General features: G+C 35.7%; 2 protein-coding genes across 3 annotated transcripts in view; one reads left to right on the top strand and one right to left on the bottom strand.

Annotated features, from left to right (window-relative positions):
• sas (stranded at second) overlaps window positions 1-25,921 on the bottom strand; it is an 81,671-nt gene that overhangs the window by 19,924 nt on the left and 35,826 nt on the right. For both annotated transcript variants that reach the window (XM_065366112.1, XM_065366111.1), the window contains exon 2: window positions 1,979-2,488. In XM_065366112.1, the coding sequence (XP_065222184.1) occupies window positions 1,979-2,488 (510 nt within the window). The remainder of the gene's footprint in view (window positions 1-1,978; window positions 2,489-25,921) is intronic.
• LOC135848210 (uncharacterized) lies at window positions 23,879-25,695 on the top strand. Its single transcript, XM_065368043.1, has 4 exons — window positions 23,879-24,868; window positions 24,949-25,048; window positions 25,130-25,246; window positions 25,329-25,695. The coding sequence occupies exons 1-4, from the start codon at window positions 23,919-23,921 to the stop codon at window positions 25,545-25,547; spliced, it is 1,386 nt and encodes a 461-aa protein (XP_065224115.1). The 5' UTR covers window positions 23,879-23,918; the 3' UTR covers window positions 25,548-25,695.

Here is a 25,921-nt window from a genome sequence, read left to right as displayed (position 1 = left end):
GAACTGAACCCTTCAATTTCAGTTTTGTGAATAAATTCGTCGCTTTTATCGTTATGTCGTCGTTCAGTTTTGGACGTTAGCATCTGTCGTGCAAAACACTTTTTTTTGGTCGTTCAAATCATTTAATCTGTCGTGCCGATAAATGGCACCCATAGAAAATTCAACACAATAATTATAAATAACGAAAAATACGATGCAATGATGCTAAAATGTTGAAAAAACGTTGCAAAGATAACAGAAAAGTGCATACAAGACAAAATTGCAGGAAATGGTCGGAAAATCAGAGAAATTGGCATACGAATAACATTCCTAGTAAAAAATTGAAAAAAAACTCACGATCGTGAACTTTTTTAATTTTTTCACGATTCATTCGATCATTACAATAATGATATTTTAATTAAGGAAATCAACATCAAATCGAGAAACCATTCCTACCATACTTGAAAATGTACTAGAATATGGCACGTGTGTACTTTTATAAAGAAAGTCGGTGTACGCATAAGTAGCCTATAATCTGATTGCTCGGAGAAAAACTTCGATTGTTTTGAAAAAAATAATTAGTAGGTACATATGACATGTACTTACGAGCAAGTCGCTCAGGTACACTCTCTTGTACGCATATAGTGAATTAGGAGTAATTTTGTTTTCTAAATAGTAGGTAGATATTACGAGAGGAAAAAAGAGTACGAGGGGAGGAGAAGCATTGCGAAAGACAATATTGCTACTTTATGTTGGACTTCGTGTAAACCAGGCTACATGAGTCTAAAAATGAAATGATGACTTGTGTATATTTGTGCTAATAGGTGGACAAAGAGATGGTTCTATACCTATTTATGTTATGATGTTTGAAAATAGTTTTCGACGTGTATTGCACTGTTGGTCTGAAGTACCTGGCTACCTACCTTGTGTACTGATGTGATGTAGTACATATATGTTACAATTAGATGTACTTCCATAGAGGCATAGAGTACTCACTACTCAACAGCCCATGAGTTTTTTTTCTTTTTTTAAATTAACGTATATGCAAGAGCTGAGAGTTTGGCTGTGCGGGGCATCGCGACGACCACGTTATGTATTACGTGCGTCGCTCGTACGCGTACGTACTCTTTATAATTACATTATTGTGTTCTCGCGCTACATTCGCACAGCATCATGCACACAACGGAACAGAAGAGGAGCAATTTAATCAACGAACATGTGAAAGAGCAAAGTACATTGTGCCAATGGTGACCAGTAAACGAACGATGTAAAGAAGAGGTTTATGGGATTTTGAATGTAGCACCTTTATATAGTCTCGAGCTCTCGATTTGGGCGAAAGTGACCAGCCAGCATTTAAATTGCTTGGAAAATTTCGGGACCTAGCCACCAATTCAATGTATGTACAACGTGAAAGAGCACGAGACCACGTGAGACGTCAATATAAATTGGGCATAAAGTGGTCAGTGGTGTGTTTAAGTATAGTAGAATTTGTAGGTATACGAATTGTGTATGTATTATACTGCTGCGGTGATCCTGTGACATAGAGTAAAACCATTGCCCGAAGGTGCACGATTTGAAAATTAGGACGGTATAAAAATGCCAGAACACGACGGACGTCGTACGCGCGATTCGCGCTTTTTTTCCTCGCATGTTGCTGGATAGTGATGCCGCACATTTGAAAGACTAAACGATACACGAGAGTTTATTTTAATTAGGTTTTTAATGCACGATACATGATAATTGCGACGGTTTGATGGTAATATCGGCGTGCGAGGTTTTTTTTTCGTTTTCGAGGTGTTTTCTCCTTTTACCTGCAGATTCGAGAGGTATTTAGCGAAATTACCGGCTGGCAGGTTTAAAAGTCACGAGAAGCTGAGATGGACGAGTGAAAAGGAATCACTTTGTGTGTGTGACTTTTTATGATACATGTAAATACATTCGAGAGAAGGTGGAGATCATTCGAAGTGAAAAGTTTTCTAAAAGTAGTAAAGAAACTCACCGAGATCTTGAATAGCAGGACAGTTGAGCAGGACGCAGCAAGAATTACCATCCACTGGAACCTCAATACAAGACGGATCCTTATTACGACCTTTAACTTGATACGGTGGTTTGCAAATCGTACCGCACATAATTTCGTTGGGTTTTACGCACTGGCAAGTTTCGTTACAGCCTTTATTGAATTTTTCGCCTATTTTATAAGTCTTGTTGTTGTCGGTGCAAGTACTAGCGGTGGTATTTTTAACCATGGGCAATACATTCATCATGTTGTGAAAATTGCTCATCAGACTGGTATAGTTTAGATTACTATCGTCGTTCATCTCATCCATTGAAACGTCATCGATGCTGTGCTCTTTGAAATCCATCCCGGGTACCTTTAGGCCATTACTTCGCATAGCGTCTTGAAAAGATAACGTGTAGTTCATAGCTCGAGCTCGGCCATTCTCGGTGCCGTTACCGGATGCAGATTTTGGCAAAGGTGATGCAGATGAAGTTGTCGTTGTCGTGGTTGCTGTGAAAATAAAAGAAAAAAGAATACGATTAATTTGAGGATTTAATATTGTAAATATAGATAGGTATATCTAACTTATACTAGACAGATGTGAAGAAAATTCTGTATCGACAAGTCGGTTGTGCACCTTGTCTAATATTCACGAATGTACCAGAGAATAAGACACAAGCATGATTATCTCCGTTTAAACGCGATGCGGTTTTAATTTTTTTTTGTGGCTTCGAGTGACTTATCAGTTACGTTATTGGTGCTATAAGTTGAAACCGTTTTATGATTTTATGACACGCTTGGCTGATCTCGCAGAATCTGTATAGTCAATAAACCTGCGTACTATAACTGTTTGTACATAATAAAAAAAATACCTATGTATTTTTGTCGAGAGATGCTCGTCTACTTGGTCGACGATATGTACGAGTACGTACTACGCAGATCGTCATAACCCATATTATGCGAAAACAGAATTGTACATAGAATTATATTGAAGTGGTCAACGCCGCGCCGTCGTCAGTCGTGGAATTTTTAATATGTGAAAGATTTTTATTACTTTTTTTAGAAGGTCGTATGTAAGATTCGTATGAGTTTATTTCAGTAACGTAATTCAAATGGGACGATATTACATTCAAAAGTGATGAAAAATGTAAATCCAATGCGTATGGTAGTGTTTTGATCTGCATTATTTGGATTTTTTTTCTCTGTGTTTTTCGTCATTGTCATGGTGGATAATCAAGCTAAAATGAAAAGTAAAGTTGGTTCTCTGATCTAAGCCTATCTCAATTTCTTATGAGTTTCTTTCGATGACTTTTGGTCTGGACCTGCGAGGACGAGGGAGAGTGAGCCTCAAGATTTTATCTGTGTAGTTGCGATTTTTGGCGAAAGAGTCGAATTGTAAACTTGTTGAATTTTAAGCGAAGAGAAAAGAAGTGGATATTTAAAATCAGTAAGTAAAGTTTGAAAAGATGAGTTCTAAAATTTCAATATTAAAACTCTTATTTTATTAATTGAAGAGCTCTATTGCAAAGTGGGGTAAGTCATTTTTTCTCCCAAAAAATGTGTTTAAAATTTTTGTTGCTAAAATTTGTTCTGTTTCGAAAGGTCGGTGCACCTTTCCTTTCTTTGGACATAGAACAATTGCTTGTAGAAAAAATTATTTTGAAAAATCGACGACTTGACCCACTTTTGAAGTAAAAATCTCCGTAAAACGTGCATTTTTTAAAAATGACTTAACCCACTTTGAAATAGAGCTCTTCAATTCAACTCTTCAGTACCACCAACACCCCTCCCCTTCTGAGCAGGCACAAATTTTTCATATTTTAATTTAGACCATCATCATTATATTTTATGGTAATATTAGGTAAAATGTGCGTATCAATACTCGTAGATGATTAATTCTTCATTTTATTTCTTGTTTTTGTTTTAGGTGAGTTTGTCCTTTTCATCATTAGAATGAGAAAGCAGAATATTAACCCTTTGGAGGTTCTCTAGGTTTTCGGGTTGGAAAATTGAAGTGCCTTAATGAGTGTGATAGGGTACCTCGCCCAATTGGCCAAACCACAAAAAAGTCGAGCTTTTGATGAAAAGTTTTATAGGAAAATGAAAGTTTCCAAAAAACACAAATGTGACATTTCCTAAAAAAAAATTGAATGTATGCAGAATTTTTTTTGAAAAAATGAACCAAAAACATGTGTCAAAAACATTGAACAAAAGCACTCTTTCAAAAAATGAAATAAAAATTGAATTGGAAAAAAATAAAAAAACAAGGTTGAAAAAAAGTCATCTGGCAGTTCACAAATTCAGCGAGAATCAAATCTTGCTGGCAAAAATGCCTTTGTTTAAAGCATGAAGAGAAGAAAAATCTATGTCGCTAAGAGAGGATTTTTTATCAAGTCATAAAATCTTTTAGGAAATTGAGCCGAAATATGGGACAAAATTTAGCGAAATTGCGAGCTTTCTCGCAGGAGGTAACTAATTATAAAAACATTTTCGCCTTTATTCACGAGATGTAGCATAGAATTTTCTTTCATTTTGGGAAAAAATGAGTATTTTATCACTTATTGGAGTATAGGAATATGAAGATGAAGATGAAGAGAAATGGTGAAAATACTAAATAAAAATCCAAATTCATCTACGAGTTCAGTCTTTCATTTCGTTTACGCTGTGGATTTGTGTTTTTGTTCACTATTTCTCTTCATCTTCATCTTCATATTCCTATACTCCAATAAGTGATAAAATACTCATTTTTTCCCAAAATGAAAGAAAATTCTATGCTACATCTCGTGAATAAAGGCGAAAATGTTTTTATAATTAGTTACCTCCTGCGAGAAAGCTCGCAATTTCGCTAAATTTTGTCCCATATTTCGGCTCAATTTCCTAAAAGATTTTATGACTTGATAAAAAATCCTCTCTTAGCGACATAGATTTTTCTTCTCTTCATGCTTTAAACAAAGGCATTTTTGCCAGCAAGATTTGATTCTCGCTGAATTTGTGAACTGCCAGATGACTTTTTTTCAACCTTGTTTTTTATTTTTTTCCAATTCAATTTTTATTTCATTTTTTGAAAGAGTGCTTTTGTTCAATGTTTTTGACACATGTTTTTGGTTCATTTTTTCAAAAAAAATTCTGCATACATTCAATTTTTTTTAAGGAAATGTCACATTTGTGTTTTTTGGAAACTTTCATTTTCCTATAAAACTTTTCATCAAAAGCTCGACTTTTTTGTGGTTTGGCCAATTGGGCGAGGTACCCTATCACACTCATTAAGGCACTTCAATTTTCTAACCCGAAAACCTAGAGAACCTCCAAAGGGATAAGTGAGTCATTTTTTTTTCTTTTTGCTTCGTGGAAGGGTTTGAATTTGATTATCGTTGATGATATGAAAAAATGCATTAAATAAGGTATCGCACCATCATTCAAGCACATAATGGATTTCATGTTGTACTCCGAATGGTAAATTTCGCATGATCTAGGGATATTTGAATGATTTTTTGTACTCTCCCTAAGTTTTAAAATTTGTTTTTCAAGATAAATCTTTTAGAATTTTTCAAAATTGAGGTATGGATGTTTTTGAATGTGTCTCGACGAGAACAACAAAGTCCACTATTCGTTTTTCATTCAAAAAAAGTGTTTACGATCTTGAAAAGTGACTTGGAAAAAATTCATTTCCAATTTTATTAAAAGTGTCTTCTCTTTTATAAGCTTCTTTCAGTTTTTATCTAATTTTGAGGACTGTTTTCAACTTGGATCTGATGTAAGCAATGGGAAAAAGCTGAGAAAAAACACATCAAAGTTTGCTCAAATAATAACATTTTCTACGGGATGGGCAAAAGACAGCTTGCAAATTTGCAAAAATTCAAAATAAAATTTTCACATTTCGTGAAGTTTTAGTTTTTTGTCAAAAAATCAAAAACTAAGCATCCTAGAAAAAAACTAATGGCATCATGTCGATTGGAAATTTAATTCTCTACAATTTTCCTCGAACTTCATTTTTTTGTAGAATGCTTTCTTCCGCCTCCAGATCAATTTTTATGATTTTTATAAAACTCGTTTACAAATTTTTCAAAAGTTTATTTCAAAAAGTTTTTGACAAAACATCAAAAACTAAGCTTCTAGAAAAAAATTATTGACATTATGTCGATTTAAATGGTCCAGTACAAGCCTGAGCTCTATGCTGAGAGCTTTTACGCTGCTTGACAATTCGATCTGATCAGGTCTGGTGTGGTTTGATCGTCCTGACGAGATTTTCAGCTCATTGACTTCTCACTCTGCTTTTTCAAGGTACTCTGTGTGTCTGTCTGGCATATTAAGGTCATTGACCCGAGTGCCTGAACTCTCACGGTCACTGACCTACCTGTCTAGCTTCCTTGGGTAGTCTGTCGGGCCTATTAAGGTCATTGACCCATCTGTCTGGCTTTTCAAGGTCGTATATGTCTCTATGTCGGGTCTCTTTAGGTCATTGATCCGTCAGTCGGACTCCTCAAAGATCTTCTGGCTTCCTGTCCGGCTTCTTAAGGTCATTAACTCGTCTGTCTGGCTTCTCAATGTAGTATATGTCTGGCATGCCTGGCCTCTTAGGGTCATTGACCCCTCTCTGGCCTCGCAAGGTCGTCTGTTTTCATTTCTGGCTTCTTGAGGTCATTGACCCGTCCGTCTGGCTTCTCAAGGTCATCTTCATTCATGTTTGGCTTTTTAAGGTCATTGAACTGACACTCCTGGAATTTCATGGTAACCACCTAAAACGTTTGAGAGGGTGTTCAATAAGCACCGACCAGAGTTATTAATTCTGAAGTTCATTTTTAGCCGTTCTAAAATGATAAATTGGAAAAAATTTAAAAATCGCTAGAGGCTTCGGAATGGTTTTAATAACTAGTAATTTGTTGATGTATGGGAGTTTAATCGGAAGAATTATTCAAATATTCACACTGGTTCATCTTACTGAAAAAGTTTGAACTTCATGAAAAAATGTAAAAATCGCCCTTAAAACAGCTGCTTTAGTATGTTTTAATTTTCAAAAATTTTCCAGGTTAGCAAATTTTAAAAACGATTACCTAAAAACGATTTTTCTGATTATTGAAATCCATTCACTTTTAGAAAAATGTTTCAGGACTAGAATGATGATGAAAAAATTGAAATTAAGTCCTCTCTTTAAAATGATTGTCTTGCTAATTCAACTTTATTAATCTCACTGAAAAATCAATTTGAAAGATTACATTCCAAAATTGAAAAATAATTCCAACTTTTAATCCAACTTTTTATAATATTCAGCCTTTTATTCCTCGAATGTGTATTGTGTACTCACGTAGTATTATAGAGACGTAAATTCCTCATTAAATCTCCGCGTATAGGTACTTATAAATTTCAGACTCGGCGCGCATAATCTTCCAAAGTCATTTATCAAAACCCAGTGCCAGGACCCAACCTAGCCGAGAGGATCGAATCGAATCGTATATTATGTATTTAGAATGTAAACAAACCCGCCACGACCACGATTCCGTATATCATAATGCATGAGAGACGGCGGCGCGGCGCGGCGTGGCGGGGTGACGAGAAACGTGCGTATAAAAGTACATACATTGCAACTGGTTGCTGGGAGCAACTTAGTATACCTATAGAAAGGTGCTGGTCGAGTAGTTCTGCTGGTCGTTGTCGGCAGTTCAATGAATTATCGAACCGGAGGCTAAGAAAATATCGTACAAGTCGTACTCGTGTGCACAGTCTTATGTACGTATTTATGTATTCTTCAGCAGCAGGTATGAAATTCATACGCTGTATAGACCGTTGTTGTTGTTGGTTCGCCATTGAATCCAGCCAGACATAAGTGTAGGCGTTATCCTTTTGCTGGAGTGGAGACCTTTACCAAAACTCACCGCGGCGATTATTTCCTTAGACATGCGGATGAGAGGATATCGACCTTGGTATTTACCTTCGCGACCTACGTAGCTGGATGAAATTCACCTAAATTACATCGTGTTCTGTACGCTTGAGTTATTCTTGCTCGAAAATTACCTAGGTAGTGCTATGGTTTGAAATAAGTCAGTAGAATGAAGGAAATCGCAGACTACGAGATTTGAGCGACGTAACTAAGTAAGTATGTCGTCGTCGCTAAAAACAAGACGACATTTTGGTGAAATACGAGAGTACAAAAAAATATAGGTGCTTAATGTCTGCCTGCTTCTTCTTCTGTGCAAACGAGTACGTATAAAATAGTGAAGTAGCGTCCACGAGTCGACGATACGACAAAGCGGCGTATTTTTTTAACGATATCGTAATGATGTGGTTTTCGTCTCATTACTAACGGTCGGGCTTATTTCCAGCACCTTATCGAGTTTAACCGTTATCACCGCGAAAAACGCGAAACAAGCAGCTTGCTAAATCATATCTGCCCCTATTATTGAAAAGTGTCAAAGGTCGAATTACTATAGATCGCCACCTACTGCCTGGAGAGTAGAGATCAAGCTCTTGGAGGGATTGTGATGTATGACGTAGATAGAGAATTACTATTACTCAATCGGTATAAAATCTTGATGCCATTTGCTCGATGTCATGACTCATATGAGTTGTAGAATGTTTCATGTTTATGCATGCTCGATATAGGTAGTTCAATTTGCATTACATTATAAGTATCTCGATAACGATCTACGGTATGCGTAAAATCAGACTAGCCAAAAATCGAATAGATTGTTATGTACTTTCTAATTATTGTTTATCAATTGTTATATACCTGTGTGCCATTGGGGTTATTTGTTTGAGTAATTGTATAGCTCTCGGTGTAATATTTATATTAATCGGTGATGTCATCGTCAGCGATATGAAGTTAATTATTATGACATTCCAACATTGAGACGTGACAGATCTCGAGCGATTTTTGTCTGTCACTTGTGAATACGAGTACGTGTGCATTACATATATTATCATTGTCTGTCAAATTTATTCGTCAAGTGTTCATCTGTGGCAAGTCCAAGTCCACTGGCTCAATTTTGAGCGTAACTACAAAAATGAAGCTTTCCAGCTGGGATTGTTGAATTTTTTTTCAAAATTTTCCCACTCCCTCCTTACGGTACTTTGAAAGTGAACTAGAATAGAATTATTGGTAATTTACCCATTCTTACAGTAATTACGAGAACATTTACCAAAGTTTATTGTAATTATGTGGTAATTTACTCATTATGACAATATTTACGAAGCAATTCACCAAAGTTTACGGTAAATTATCAATAATTTACTAAATTTCACGGTAATTACCGGTAATGTACCAAATTTTACGGTAATTACCGGTAATTTACAAAATTTTACGGTGATATTAACGAAGTAATTTACAAACTTTTAAGGCAATTACGTGATGGTTTACTCAATTTTACGGTGATTACCAGTAATTTTACCAATTTTACGGTAATTACCAATAATTTACCGAATTTAACGGTAATTAGCTAATTACAAGAAATTTACCTTATTTTATAGTGATACAGGGCTGCATTTAGCCAATCGCATTGGCTAAGCTAAAGGCTAAAGCTAAAAAAAAATTTCATTAGCTAAAAGCTAAAGCTAATGGCTAACAACTTCTGATTGGCTAGCTAACGTTTAGCTAATAGCTAATTGTTTTTAAATGAAGTTGTACCTCAAAACACTCGTTGAAAAAAGACCAATTACATGGTACTCCCAGAAATTGTTTATTGACATATTAATCATACGTAAAAAGGAGTAAAAAGTAAAAAAAAAAAATTACTCAAAATCAGGTTTAAAAATCAAATTTACATAAAATTAAGAGTCTAATAGGAGCATAAATCAGCCAGCCATGGAAATGAAAAATGATTGGCTAAAAGCTAGCTACTAGCTAATGCTTCGGAGAGTTAGCCAGCTAATGGCTAAAGCTAAAAAAGCATTGGCTACCCTCGGCTAACGGCTAATGGCTAAAAGCTAATGGCTAGCTAAGCAGCCCTGGATATTAACAAAGTATTTTATGATCTTTCATGGTATAATTACGGATAGGTAGGTAATTTACGCCATTTTACTGTAATTACCTGGTATTTTACGGAATTGATATTTTACTGCAATAAAGAAATTATTTACAAAGCCTTTTGCGTAAAAGTAAACACAAAGTAATTTACCAACTTTTACAGTAATTACGAGGTAATTTACCAAATTTTACTCTGACAGGTTCCTTTTTGACATTTTTAAAGGAGGTCCGTTAAAAAATTTGATGCTCATCGAATATTTTTTCAAATTATTTGTGGGGTTCTTTCATGATAACACGAGTTGAACCAGAAAGATGGATCCCTATCTGATCATTAGGTACGTATGTGTATTGTTGGCTTAGCTAGCTCTGGGTATACTTAATGCCATCGTCGACTCATAGACCGAGTATTAACTCTTTCCCCTTGGTAACTAGCGCAGGTTTCAGATCAAAAACGTATCATATCATGTCTATTATACTCGTATTCTATGTACCTATGTACCATGCCACCTGTACTATTTAAGTACATATAACATGCCGTCTTGGTCTTCTCATTCGTTTTAAATCCACTATACATTTCTGTTAAACAGCGTACGGTCAGGTATTCGGCTCGGAATACCTTTTTAAATACGTTTCGCGGCGTTTTTTTTCTTTCCATTTTATGACATCTCGTATAGCTTTAATACTGCTGCGGCCGACACGAAGACGAAGAGAGTTTCGATTATAGTAACTCGTGTTCTGTGTTTCTTCTCGTTTTGCTTTTGCTTCGCATCACCAAAGACATCGAAACGAGTAGCGAGCGAATGCACCAAACAAACTCGAAGGGAAAGTTATTATGTTTGGTGTATTTTAATCCGGCGCACCGTTCGACCAAATTAATTGAATTTTCACCTATCTTATTCTTACATACTCGCGTATTGTTTCATCCTCTCTGGAGATTATATTGCTCATCTTTGCAGCATCGTATCGTCGTATTATTCGTTCACCATGGTTCGTTCGCGAACTCACACGTATCTCGTATTTATAATATCTCGTACTACGTGAAACTGGTTTTTAGGCTCGTTAATATAACACGTGCTGGTTACCCGGTTGCCTTCACCTTAATCCATATAGCATTATATCGTTTTGATATTCGCCAGCATTCCTTTCTTCGTTGCATTATTAATAAAAAGTGTTTTGTTATTTTGACGCCGCCGCCAACAAGACACGCGAGTGTATGATAAAAATGTCGTAAATCTTCTCTAAGGTATTGTTTATAAGCGAGCATGATGATGAGGTGATGAAAAACTACTGTTTTACATTATTTTTTTAAAAAAAGGTGCTTAGAAATAACTTACTATGGGAGATTGTGTTTTATTTCAAAATTAATATTTTTTTTGTTCCTACGAGCTTTTGTGTGAGCGGGTTTTTTCTACGAAAGAGAAAGGTTGGTAAAATTTGAATTGAACTATTACTCGTAGGTATGTAATACACTTACTAGTTAGCTATTATATTGATGTTCAATCCTCGAGTTTCCATATTTAGAAGTTTGTATCGTCGGAAGATTATAAAGCTGATCAGTTATGATTCTTCTTTTTCATCATTTATTATTTTTTGCCATAAATCATACTTTTTACGTACCAAGTGTGAAAGCTGTTTTTTTAATGACTAAGTGTCTATACGATGAAATACGTAAAAATTGAGTTTAATCGGTGGTCTGGAAAGTTATATGCTGGATTTCTAATCAAAGTTGAAAGTATTGAAATTTTTTCCTATAGACTTTTTTTCCCATTCTGAATGATGAAAGAATCTGCCAAACTTGAAGTTGTTTGATTTTGAAAATTGTTGAGATAAACCTATTTTCATGATCTGGAACTCAAATTCCCAGCTTGGCTGTTTTTCGACCTTTTTGACGAAAATTGGTGAGAAAGTTTACTTTGAGTAAAAGAAAATCCTGAAAAATTTTAAGCCATCTAGCTGCAGTAAGTATGGACAGTTGAGCCAAAAGTTCTTACTTTGAGATGAAAAAAATACGATTTTTGGGTCTTTTTGAGTACTATCAGCTCCTCCTCAAAGGTCTCACCCACTGACTTTGAAATTTAAGACTACTTTTAGCACTCTATAAGTGACTTGAAGATTGATAAATTGCAAATATTCCGATTTCTTATCATTTTCATGGCATTTTTCAACCATTGAAATTTCTTTTTGAGAAAAACTTATCCTGGTTTCATGCTCAGCAGGTCGAAATACTCCGATTTCCACATTTTATGCGACCATTCGACCAATCTGAACAAATTTTTTTTTTTTTTTAGTTTGATATTTTTCAAACACTTTAGGTGCTAAAATAAGTGAATAATTGAAAAATTAAAAAGAAAAGTTGGAAAATTCATGTTGCAAATTCAAGGATTCTGAATTGTAATTTTGGGGAAATTTTTGAAAGTTTGAATCAGGCAATTTTTCATTGAGTAAGAAAAAAATCAAACTTAAAATTGAGGTAAATAGAAAGGGAAAATTCGATTGATTTGTTATTGTCGACGTTCCAAAATCGATTGGACCCACAAGGGAATCTCTCGAGGTGCCCGCCACCGATTTGAACGGAGCCACGATTTAAAAAAAAAAAAGATCTGAATCCCCCATAAGCAAAATTTCGGTGGCCCAAATCGATTTTTCGATTTTTAGCGAATTTTTGAACATTTGAAATTTACCATTTTGGGCGTTTATGCTGTTTTTTTAAAAAAAAATGTAATGGTATTTTATTCTCTTACAATTGTCTAACATTGGTCCTGGAACCGAATCTTACCATTTCCGGCCATTCTGCACCCTCCAGTGCGATTTTCGATTTCTCCAGTTCTATTTCTTCAGAACGTGTAGAAATTGATTTGAGCTGCTAAAAATCGAGTTGTCGCTTATCCTCCACTTGTTTAAAGGATTTATCTACTTTTGGCACGATTTCCAGGTGGACACCTCAAGTGCGTTTTTTGACCATCACAATTATTTTAAAAAGAAAAAAATTCTAAAAATCAAAATTTATCTGTTCATGGAGAAATTTTTGAAATTTGTAAGAATGGCTGTAACTTGTCCAAAGCCAATCCTCCAAATCCAAATTCCACCATTTCCAGTCATTCTGGAGCCTCCAGCGCGATTTTCGATTTCTCCATAATTTTAAAATTTCTCCATAATTGTAAAATTTCTCCAAAAACTCAGAAAGGTGCAAAAATTGATCTAGACTGCGAAAAAAACGAGTTCATCCACATTTGCCTCAATTTTCAGATGGACACCTTGATTGCATTTGGAGAATGTTGGCAAAAAAGAAGGGGGAAAAATGTACTCGAAGTGTTTGCCTGGAAATCCAGCTCATTGAACAAGTCGAGAATAAGCCACAACTCGATTTTTAGCTTCCCAAATTACAATTCACAACTTCTGAAGAAATTCTCGAATTTTGTAGAAATTGAAAATCACGCTAAAGGCTTCAGAATGGCCGAAAATGGTGGAATTTGGTTGGGGGAGTTAATTTTATTTGCAGAACTAATTGTCATAATTTTTATTAAATATGTAGGTACTTTATACCATAAAGTCACCGTAAAAATGGTCAATTTTGAATTTTCAAAAATTCGCCAAAAATCGAAAAATCAATTTTGGCTGTTGAAATTTTGGTCATGGAGGTTCCAGACCTTTGAATCGATGGCGGACATCCCGAGAGATTCCCTTGGAGACTCCAGTAGCAAATTTCTGAATTTCTAATTTTTGAAAAATCCTATTTAAAAATGTACAAATGGACGCTAAAAATGTTGGCAATTTATCTGCTCATTTTCTAATTTTCCAGCTTTAAATGCATGATACTTTTTTTTTCTAAAATGAATTTTATTAACTTTGAGAAAACATTTGATTTTGATCGTTCATTTGGCGTGTTTATGGAATCGCTCCGTCCATCATTTAGGGATTTCAATATTCGATCGTAAAGTGGTTTTCCATGTATTTCTTCTTCGAAGAAGACACGGAATAATTATGGATTATTGAATGAATGCACCAAACAATCGAATAATTTGACACGAGGTGTTCACAAATCTTAGGAGGTAGCTAAAGCTGCATGACATACACTTTAAAGTGACCGCAAAATAGTATTGCTTTGAGGTTCGAGATTTACTTATAATATCGTAGCCAACATACTTCGATGTAGACGTGGCAGTGTGACGATGACTGCTGCACCGCAATTTACGTAGACGTCGAGAGAATATTACAAAAAACATATTAGAATTAGAAGAATAATCAAAGAAAGGTTTAAAAGAGCGACCACCACGACATACGTAACAGGTAGTTCTTGGAGAAATACTGTGTAATTATCCAACGGGGAAACTCCCTGAGCCGAGTAATCATAAAATATAGACACGACGGATTCTTATAAATAGAGTAGAAAAAAAGTACCTAACCATCAAGCCGTCGTTTGAACTCAGATACCTGAACACGTAGATTGTATGGTCAGAAACCCTGTGTGCTAGGTACACCAGATGGGCATATTCGGTTCTTCTTTGCGGTAAAATGGATCAAATTCAAATTGACTAAAAAGTACAAATGGATGCGTGCAATATGCCTCAAGTGGTAAAATGATACGAGTATGTGCCTTGAAGATCAGACATGACAATATTATAATTGGCGAATTACGATGAAAATTCGTCATCGTTTTATTGTATTACGAAAGCAAAAGAATAATGAAGGATCACGAGATTATACGACCAAAAACCATACACTCAACGAATCAATTTGATCGGATGTTCCGTGAGAGTGAATCATCGCGTCCATAAGCAAGCATACCATAATGAGGTCGATGTGTTGGAGGATCTAGTCGTCTTATATTTCGCGTACATGTATGGTACACGGTTCCTCGATGGTGCAATATTTTTATGCAATTACTATGCCTCATCCATTGACCAAAGTCCAGTGTTCGGGGATCTTATCTGTATGCATAGCGAACCTTGTCCTATTGGTATCCAAGCGGACGTCGTCGATATCGACCTATAAAGTCCGGTACTTAAACTCAAAGCTAATTGATTTGATACGTCTGTGCAAATAACCATTTTTGGTTTATTTTTCACTCTATAGTATACTTATTTTACCTAGCTACCTATATTCACTATACGTACGTATTGAAACTAGTTTGAGTGTCGGCGACTCGAACGTAATTATTTTGCCGGTACAGAGAATTGTACTACAACGTTTTCGAGTGACGATAGATGGCAGCGAGAAAGTGGTCGTTGGAGTTTTTTTTTCATTCTTCAAATTAAACTAGTTTTTTTTTTTCATTTCTCAAGTACCTACGATGGTTTTTTTTAATTAGAGGTAAAAGTAACGTGTTTGAGATTCTGGTACGTGCTGGGTTGGGCTTTGTGAGTAATATGCTCAAATGTGGTATAAGTTGGCGGTTGCCTTGTGCGTCCATATAATATGTAAAATGATCAACAATGCTAACTAGACGATATATGAGAGTGTCGCTGTCTTGGTGTCAACCTAGCCTGATACTTAAGTAATTACGTATATCTCGGTGTAAGTATTGATACGTATATGTAAATGCTAATTGGAAGGTGTGAACTCATGCATCAGGGTCGTAGTATAAAATTTTTCTTCTCCATCGTGGGTTGCCCGCTGTTGTTGTTGTTGTTGTTGGCTGGATTGTATTTAAATAAGGCCTTCGAGCAGATACTACGTGAAGTTATGTAAGTTCATTCTTCTCTTCGGCTCCGCGAATGCCAAGTCGCGATGATGCAGTTGCAGAAGAAGAGTTCAGGAGGCTGTGATTCGTGGATGGAATTTTTTGTCACAAGAGTAACAGAAGAGCGCTGGAAAATATACCTACAGATGGGTAAACGAGATAAAATATTTTTGCAGAACAATTCAGTGTCATAGGAAGCCAGCTATCATTATAGGAGTTTTGATCGGCGGATGGATTTTCGTTAGGAAAAAATACACGTCCGGATTGTTCCAGAAATGATGATTATTTAATCGCCGGATGTTTATATTGGATTGCGGCGCTGGCGTAGTATAGCCGAAAATGCGAATACGAACCAACGTATTATTACAGCGGGTAAAATGCGAGTAATTGCCAAGACCGATATTAACCTCGAGATTTTAGCCTAGTTTGCGATTTACCTACCTACGTAGCTGTAGATGGTGATTATCCGATAAGTAATCGGTACTTGAGTGGAATTCTAAGTGTATCATTGTGTGTAAAAGACAAGCCAACAGCCGATGATGGAAAATCTCATCTGCGGAAGTATACTTGTTAGTGTTACGAATGGCAGTGAACTGTTTTTATACGAAAGACGTGAAAATTGATTGATGAATTAGTGTAAGTACTTTGATGTTTGTAGAGGAGTTCCCAAGTCGATGGTAGTTGAAGGCAGTCGAGGGAATGTAGTGCTCTTCTCAGAATGCGTATTTGATAATATTTTTTAGGTTTAAATAAATTGTATTTTTTCCAACAGATAAAGAAATTGAACAGTTTTTGCAAAAAAAATTTTGAACCGTACAAAACTACATCGAAAGATCATACGAAAATATATCAACAGCAAAACTTTCCGGTACCAAACTGAATTTTTTGATTTTTGGTAAATTTTTAAAAATCAAATTTTGGTCAAAAATGGAAAAAATTAAAATTTTACCAAATTGACCCAGAAAGCTGAAATTTGATAGGAACCCTATTTTTGACCTGTCAAATCGATTTAAAACGGTTTCAAATCGTTTCGAGCTATTCTGGAGCCTCCAGCAGCTTTTTGAAAATTGAAATTTCCTCAAAATTTTACCAAATACGTGATGTTGAAAAGTTAAAATTCACTCTGAAGCCTAATTTCAACATGCTGAGTCAACGGGAGGTGATTTCAAGCTGTTCTGAAGCTTCCGGAGATATTTTGGAAATTCCAAGATTCCAAAAAACGCCATAAAATCTTGACAAAAAATTAAGTAAAAATCAAAAATACCACCGGAGGCTCCAAAATGGCTTGAAACCACTAGCAATCGACTCGAAATGTAATAAATTGAGTGTAAACTGAATTTTAGCTTTTTACATCCAACGGTAGAAAAACTATAAATTTTTAAAATTCTCAGTTGTATGAAATCGCTGGATAAAAATATGGTTCCGAACTGGAACAAACCGATTTTAGAAATATAATGAGTAATCGGTCAAGTGGGTCACTTACAAGCGCTAATCGCGAGCGTACGTGTTAAAGTTGATTTGATCGAATTATGTGGCATATTTTAGAAAACCTGTATCTTCAAAATGTCGCTGGAGAATCCAGAACGACTTAAAACCACCTCCCGTCGACTCAGCGGGTTGAAATTATGATAGAGGGTAAATTCAAGCTTTCCTACTTTATTTGGTCAAATTTTGTGAAAATGCCAACTTTCAAAAAGCTGCTGGAGGACTCAGAACTGCTCAAAACAGTTTCAAACAGTTTTCAATCGATTTGGCGGGTCAAAAATAGAATATATGGCAAATTTAGGCTTTTCGGGTCAATTTTGAAAATTTTTGATTTTTCCTGATTTTTTGCGCAGATTTTCAAAAATTCAGCTAAAATCGGTATGATAATTTTTTCGATAACCGGTTGTGAACCAATAAACTAATTCTAAAAAAAATTGTCACCAAAATTGTTTAATTTTTTAATGTTTTACCTACTATTCTAATTTAAATTTTGTTTGTTTCCAAAAAATCCTCGTTTTTTGCTAAAGATTGCTTAAAATTATGGTTTTTCACAAAAAATTCCAAAAAATCTAATTTTTTTCAAAAAATATCCACAAGTAGGTATTGCTTCTTTAACAAAAATTGCAAAAAAGTAAATTCACTTTTGATTGCCAATAATTGCCAAAAAGTCTACTTATCGCAAAAGTGGTTGGTAAAAGTTTCGTTTTTTACAAAAATTGCTAAAAAATCTCACTTTTTTTTATCAAAAATTACCACAACGTTCCACTTTTTATCAAAAAGTTGCAAAATAGCTCAAGTTTTTTGGCGACAAAAACGGCGAAAAAATATCATTTTTATGACTAAAATTGCCAAATACTGCCAAACAGTCTTGCATTTCTCTAAAATTGTCAATGTCTTTTTTTCATCAAAAATTCTCGTTTTTTTTTAGTATCTAAAATTGCTTTTAAGTTTCGCTTTTTTGAAAAAAATTTCCCAAAAGTATCATTTTTTGCTAATTCCAAAATACTCCTGCTTTTTGCAAAATTGCCAAAGTCATGCATTTTGTGAATATTTATAGTCAATAAAAATGCCTTTTTTCTTTTTTTTTACTAGCACAATAATTGTCAAAAAGCTTTGTTTGTTTGCTCACTGTCTTTTGTTAAAATTATTGTCAAAGTCTCGTTTTCTGACAAAAATAGCAAACATGTCTCGCCTTTTGTCAAAATTGTCAAATAACCTCGCTTTTGCTAAACTTTGCTGAAAATTGCAGTTTTTTGGAAAACATTTCAAAAAGTCTTAGTTTTCCTTAAGTTTGGCAATCCCAAAAAAAAGTTTCAAAGGAGTAGAAATGTGAAATTCGCTACGGTTTTGAAGGTTTAAACCTATATTTCTCGACTGACTAAAAGTTATATTTTCCGAATTTATCTGACTGAAATGACATCATGTTTTGCTCAAACTGAAATTTTTTCCAATTTTCCTAACACATAATCAGCGATGTTTAGTCCCCTCCCACTTTTTTTGTTGAAAAATGATCTTTTAGTTAAATTCAATTCAAGAAAAACACAATTTTTACCTACTCGAAAGTCGATTTCACAAGCATTAGAAGAGTTACGTTGTTTTCTGCCCTTAAACTGAATCCAACCCTGCCAGAAGGGATCAATTCTGTTCACCTTTACCTATTTGCTATTCACATCCGTCCGCATTCTGTCATCGCGATGTACGCGGAAAAACCCCCACTCGTGTGACGAATTCTCGATGTCGAATTTTATCCTTGATGCGAATTCCAAAAAGATCACGATTATCGTTTCACCAATACATTGTGTCACGATTTACTCAATGATCTGGCTCGTTTTACTTTTTTTTAATTGCTTCTCGTGTCGTAGGTTAATTTCAAAATCATATCGTAAATTTATATCTCGGCAACAGGCGATGGAGGTTTTATATGTACTACGCGCTACGCGTCACCCTAGCTATATTTAAATATCCTACGCGAATCATTTTTCTTATTTTATCCGTTTTTTTGAACGCCCGTCTGCTTGCTTGGATTATGGTCATCGTCATCTTGTGTTGTATGAATCTGCTGTGATTTAGTTCACCTTGCAACAAAACAAACTGATCTCGCTCGTGTATTGTAAAAAATGTAATAATTTTTCCAACTCGTACCACACCGCGATTAGTTTTCAATTCGAATCATATTATTTTACAGAAATGTATTTACTACATTTATGCATACGGGAGGATTAAGTTACCTAGATGTAAACTACATTCTAGGCGATGATATTTGGGAAACCCGTATTTACACAATCTCGTTTTCGAAAGAAGGAAAACGAACATAAATATTAATCTCATCGATGAGATGAGATGGAGAATATAATATAAATCAAGGTCAACGAGCAAGATCTATACGGGGGTCAAACGTATCAAAAAATGATCACATTCAACGTGCATCGAGCTTCTTCTTCGCGATTACCAATATAGATATAATTATTAAGCATTTGCTCATCACGAATATAGAAATGAAAATTTAAAATCTGCTACCTAATCGAAATTTATAATGTGTATTTTTGAAACGCGATATCCTATTAGCTAGGTAGGTTCTCGTGTAGTCTAGATTTTCAACACGATCTTATGCTCCGGCATCCTTGGGAATCGTATCGTACTACACGCGATTCAGCAAACTCGTCGTTATTTGGTTAGAATCAGAAAAAAATAATATCTAAATACGGAAACGCGAGTGAAAATAGTAACCTATCATTGTTGGTTTGAAAATACCGTACGAGTGTGCCTATAGTTAAAGCACCGTGATTAGATTTATTTTCGTGGTCGCGCTTTAATGATTGCAATACTGTTTCCAGCCGAAAGAAAAAAAGATGAATTGTGATTAGTGAATGAGACACGTTTTTTTTTTTTTTTGCAGAAGCTAATCTGAATCAAATCGAGTATTTGGCAGTGTCTCGATCATATTACCACCTGGTGAGGTGAGCGAAAGTGAAATCAATTTGTCACCGATGATCGAGCTTCTAATTATCGTCGCCGTGAATTTCCAATCGATTCTTTTTCAGTAGATTCTGCAGTGTTGGTGGAGTTGGATAATTTTCATTTTTACCTAGGTGCTTATTATTTACCTCATCGGATTTCGTAGCCGTTATGTTATGTTTGGTCTACGTATGTAGTACGAAATATTGTATCGTTGATGCATTCGCCGAGATGTTATTCAACTTGAAACACGTACGCGTGACATTCTTGTTCTACATGATGCAATCTTTCTCTCTCGCCATTTGTATGTGGAGATTCTACCGCGTCACGATCATTACCATCCGCGACAACGATCCCGATGTAGATGCGTGCAAAAATGTACTCAACTCGAGAGGTGCCTCGACCCAAACAGCTCGGACTGTTGGGTTGGATGGAGGTTTTCAGAAATTCTTATACATCTGTGCGTATTGCAGAATAGTATGGTTGTTGATACAAATCCCACTATGTGGTTGAGTCATCAAAGTCTGAAAGAAGTTTTATTGTGAGAACTTTTGGATGCATTGGTGATCTAGAGACTATTCAACTAATGAAAGACTTCGTCCAAGAGGCTCTATATCAATGACGATATGTAGGGGTGAAAAATTTGCTGACACTTGTACAAAATTCGATACATTGGTAGGTTCTATCTGAAAGTTTCATTAATCCCAAGTCTAAAGTTGGCCGAAAGTTTGGCTGCCAAAAAAGCTTCGAAATTTCTTCGAAAAATCATTTTGAAAATATCAGACTTTCGACTTTGTTCAAAAACTAATACAATTATTCGGGATTTTTGAGACATTCTGTATAGAAGAAGCGACTATATCACTTTTTTATTCGAAAGAAATACTCATGCGCCAGCATCGTGTTTAGATTCAGCAGTGTAAAAAATAAGTGGAGAATACTCGAACTCGAACCCAGGTATAAAGATTTACATAACAAATACGAGTACGTGTAGTATGTTCTCGTATTATTATAGGTACATAGTCTACTCTACCTCTTCACGACCATTAGATGCTGATGGTAAATAGGTGGTATGAATGTTGGCGAATGCACTTCACATTTTAGCATAGTCATCATCGGCGTGTATGGTGTACCAATCGCGTAAAAGAATAGGGTTCTCTCGTACCTTTGCTGCTTGGTGACCTGACGTAAGAAGTGAGATTTTGAAATGAAGCGGTGCATGGGACGTAATATTTGGTATGTTCTTATTCTTTTTGTTTTTATTTCGGGATACCTGTCATATCTTACGCAGAATTTCGAGCCCAGCGAAGAATGCCTGGACTTATGTGGTCAGTTTCATTGAAATTTTCGGCAGTTGTAATAACATACTCTAGTTTTCTGTTTTTCTATAATACTTACCTAGACATTTTAGTTTTTTAATTTCAATCGACTAGATCAAAAGACTATGTTCTGAATCTCTCATGACCAAAATTTCAGTTTTTAGATTTTTAAAAAGTTTTTGGATATGCTTTGCAGACTACCAAAAAGCATTTGATTGTGTTCAGTGGCAGAAGTTATGACGGATCCTGCTGGAGATGAGTGCTCCAAAGCATCTAGTGTGCCTGATCAAACAACTGTATGAGAAGGGATCAGCTAATGTCTGGGCCAATAGGACAACATCAGGGCGAGGAGGTGTCCTAATAGGTGGCAGACAGATCACCAACCTCTGGTATGCTAATGACACAACTTTGGTAGCCTCAAGTGTCAAGTACATGTCCATGCTACTCAAGTGCCTGGAAGAAGTCACTGCAAGATATGGCCTACTGATCAACAGGACAAAAACAAAGATGATAATTGACCAGCCAACCAACAACGTGCCAGAGATTTAGGAAGCCAATGGAATCCAAGTTGTGAAGGGATTCTCTTACCTTGGATCCATCCTTGAGAACACTGGTGGATGTGAAGTAAAAGTGAAAATGGTTATGCTACCCGCTAACTGGTATCTGGTTAAAATACTGGCTAAACCCACTAGTGGTTGTATCAGGTTGATTCGGTTATAGATAGTAGTGTATAGCGAGCACAACCCAAATGTTTTCGCACTTGGTCTGCGCACGCACCCCAAAATTTGATAATGCATAAGTGGGAGGAGTTACGCTTCGACACCTGTCGTTCGTATGTGTGATTGACGTTTGACATGATTGATGACAATGATGATGTCATGCCGGTACACCGGCTACCCATTCAATGCGCTACTAGTTATAACGTGAACCGGTGCGACATTTTTTCAACTCGCTACCCACTGTCAGCGAGTACCATTTTCAGCTCTAATGTGAAGCCGAGATACATCATCACTGCCTCCTCAGTTCCTCACCAAAACTGTGATGACCCATTTGAAACAAATATGGAGCAATTTGGTGATAAGTAAGCAAGACCCTTGAAATTTGACTGGTCAACTTGCTGGTCTGTGTTCCTGTACATGTCAAAGATTTGGACGATTCGCGGAGGCGATTGGCAATGGATTCATGGATTGACACAATGGAAATGTGGAAGGGATGCTGCCGATATTATCCATTGCTAATTGATTAATTTTTTCCAATTACTTATTGTGATTATCGTGATAATATCACGATACCAATAACTTGCGGTATTTTCTGCACGGATCGCTAGTGTGCAACAACAAATTTACGCTAAAAACTGGAGGGAGGTTGTTGCATTTTGGGAGTAAGCTCCACCCACAATTTGGACATGCGCAGTGTCCGATTTTTCGCATTCACTTTAGCGATTCTTGCAGAAAATATTGCAATTTGTTAGTATCATGATAGCTCATTTATTCAATCAATCAATTTAATTATCTTGATATTTAAAATCGTCAGCATCCCTGTACTGGAGGCTGCTGCCTGAGAGCTCCATGGACAGCTGAAAGAACTAATGTCTCCATACTCAGGGAAATTGATGTGACCAAACAATTTTCTGTGGTAGTCCTGGGCTGGATACTCAAGTACTTTGGAACAGGACAAAGAGCAATGGCACGCGCTTACCCTGAGGATTACGTAAACAGAATGGTCACAATACCCCCTGTGCGGGGTGATATGATATGTTATGAAGACGGGAGAAAAATACTCAAGGTGTTCAAGAGTATTTCAAGGACAATTTTCAAACTTTTTCATGAAATGTACATTTTTTTTTTTAGAAATGTGGATCAAATTGAATAATTTGTTCGATTCAATTCCCACACATCAACAAATACTAGTTTTAGAGACTTTTGAAGCTTTCGCCGATTTCTCCAGAAATTTCAAACCGCCCTAGAGGGGCCAAAAATGAACTTTTGAACTCATAACTTTGGTCGATGCTTAAGTGCTACATCCTTCACGTGGGTTGCTACCTCGAAATTCCTGTTCAAAAAATGTGAATCTTTGCCCAGTTTGGAGAACGGTCTTTTGTAAACGTTGAAATAGTCCAAAATGGCCGATTTTCACAGTGAACTTTCACCAAGTAGTTTACCTACGTTTTTATCTATTCATTTATGCCAAAAAAACACGACTTTTTTTTACTATTTTCGTAGATTTTCTTACATGTCATTTTCGCCATTTTTTTTGTTCAACCACCAATTTACTTCGCCTCCCCCCTCCAAGCTTAATCTTTTCAAATCATCCCCTTTTATTTCTGATTGGTATTACATTATTGTAATCGACCTTCGGTCTTCCGTGTCTGTCTAATGAAGATATTTATTTCTTTTGAGGAAGGAATTATCATTGAAATATTTAATAAATACTTATGCTATTAGGTACTTAGTACCTACCTAGTATCTACTGATTGTAGTTGAATCCCTATTTTGAGAAGTATACTTGTGGAGTAAGTTGTTCGCGTATTCAAACGTTTCGTCCGAAATGAGTTCCGTAAGGACAAAACTGTGTAGACTGTACCAAATTTTATCCAACCCTTTGAAAATTTTGGAAACATTATTATTTTCGGAACCATTTATTGAAAAATTTTCAACTTTCGAGTTGAGATGTTATTTAGTTTGCTATTCGATTTCTGTGGGAGTTTTCTTCGATAAACGAATAAATAAAAAAGCTCGAAAATGTTTTGTAACGTGGCATATTGGAATCACTATAATGATGTGGATTTTCTGTATCTCATACCTCACTGATTTAAAAATACGTGACGTTAGTACGGTTACTTTCGGTGTTTTACCATTGATTATTACCACAGCCAAGTTGGCGTATGGGATTTCTGTATTCTATTTGTTCGAGACTATCGAACAATTTATAGCGTTTTTCATCAATGAGGACCATCATTCAAGTTCTGCAGAGCTTTCTGAAGCAGTTAAAGGAACCATCAGTGTAAAAAAATGGCTAATTGTGGTGATTGCTGTATTTTTTGGATTTTTTATCGGCGCTGGTTTGTTTTCTGATCCCGAAAGTCAAATGGAAATGAATAATTTTACAAGAAGACCATATTTGATTAAATTTTTCCCAGTGTGGTGTCCTTTTGAAAGTTCTTGGGCGAGGTATCTTTTGTGGGGTAGTCAAGATGTCCTCATAATGCCTGAAATGTTGGCATATTGCTTCGGTGCGCTGGCAATATTTATTTTGGTCGTCACAATGCATAATAAGTTTACCATTTTGCTCGAAAAATTGAAATCATCGTCGGAACATACTTTTCAACGGATTGAACATCTCGATAAAGTGATAGAGGAAACAGCTATGCTTGCAAACGAAAGAATTCGAATTCGCTCGCGTAAAATTAGAGAATTGGAAAAAGAAAAGATTCAAACGATGGAGACTTTCCATGAAGAGTTCATATCCTGCGTGAAACGATATCAGAAATTGCACAGGTATCGTATAGATATGTGCGTAGTAAAAATGTGAATCGTGAATGTTTTTGTCTGTTTTGAAAATAAATCGTGTTTTGCAGAGTTAAGCTGTCGGTGAAAAAATTGTTGGATTTGTGTTGTTCGGTAACATATTGCTTTCTACTCTCGATCATGGTTGGATTTGGGTTTCTTGGAGCGGAGGTGAAAATTGTCCCTTCTTTGTTAGCAATTTAGATTGAATTAAAATCTTAATACTCGTACCTGTTTATGTTCGAACCTTAGACATTTTCAAAATCTCAGCTTCAATTCGACGTAATCGTTAAAACTGGGATTTGGCTTGCTGGATTAGGTGGGCTATGGTTCATGACTTGCGTCGTAGGAGATTTATTTTCAAGACAGGTATTTTCGTTTTCAATGTTTCAAGATTAAGAATCTTTCATTTTTGTTTGTGAGATATTTTTAATGGATTTGTTTTTTATAGAACGATTTGTTTGTTGATGAGGTGTACGCAATGCCTTGGTATCATTTTTCACCCAAGCAGCGCAAAACTGTGCTTACTTTTTTGGCGATAATGCAGCAGCGCACGTATTTGAAGGCGTTGAATTTGTTCACTCTGAAAATGGATCTTTTCCCCAGTTTCTTGAACTCTATGTATTCTTACATTCAGACAATGCGTACTCTACAGAGTGTAAAACATTGACATATTTGAATTTTATTTCGTTTTTTATATCATTTTTCATTAATTTAAGCACGTATTGCACGAACACTCATATTGGCAATATTGAGGTGTGCTCAGAAGATATTTTTTTTTGTTAGTTGGAAGACGCCATTTGAGATTTTTTTTTACAAAATCATTGATTTGAAGAGATTACGTTGACAGTGATTCAATTTACTTTCTATATTATAAGTATGTAGTTCAATTATAATTGTTTTATCAAATGCACAAAAAAATAAATACATAATTAATCAAAAAAGTGGCTCGAGTATTCACTATTCAGTACTACCACCTGCTCAAAACGAATCGAAAGCGTCCTCAATAAATTGTTGGGGGGGGGGAGGGAGTATGGTCAGAAA

This window comes from Planococcus citri, chromosome 5, assembly GCF_950023065.1.
Source record: "Planococcus citri chromosome 5, ihPlaCitr1.1, whole genome shotgun sequence".
Taxonomy (NCBI): Eukaryota; Metazoa; Arthropoda; class Insecta; order Hemiptera; family Pseudococcidae; genus Planococcus; species Planococcus citri.
Note: the sequence above shows the minus strand (reverse complement) of the source record. Positions and strands in the feature narration are given on the sequence as shown.

Excerpts from the sequence above, each read along its gene's own strand:
- LOC135848210 (XM_065368043.1), top strand. The coding sequence starts at position 23,919 with ATGAGTTCCGTAAGGACAAAACTGTGTAGACTGTACCAAATTTTATCC. Across the intron at positions 25,049-25,129 it reads TTGGGTTTCTTGGAGCGGAG|ACATTTTCAAAATCTCAGCT; the intron begins GTGAAAATTGTC and ends TTCGAACCTTAG. Across the intron at positions 25,247-25,328 it reads GAGATTTATTTTCAAGACAG|AACGATTTGTTTGTTGATGA; the intron begins GTATTTTCGTTT and ends TGTTTTTTATAG.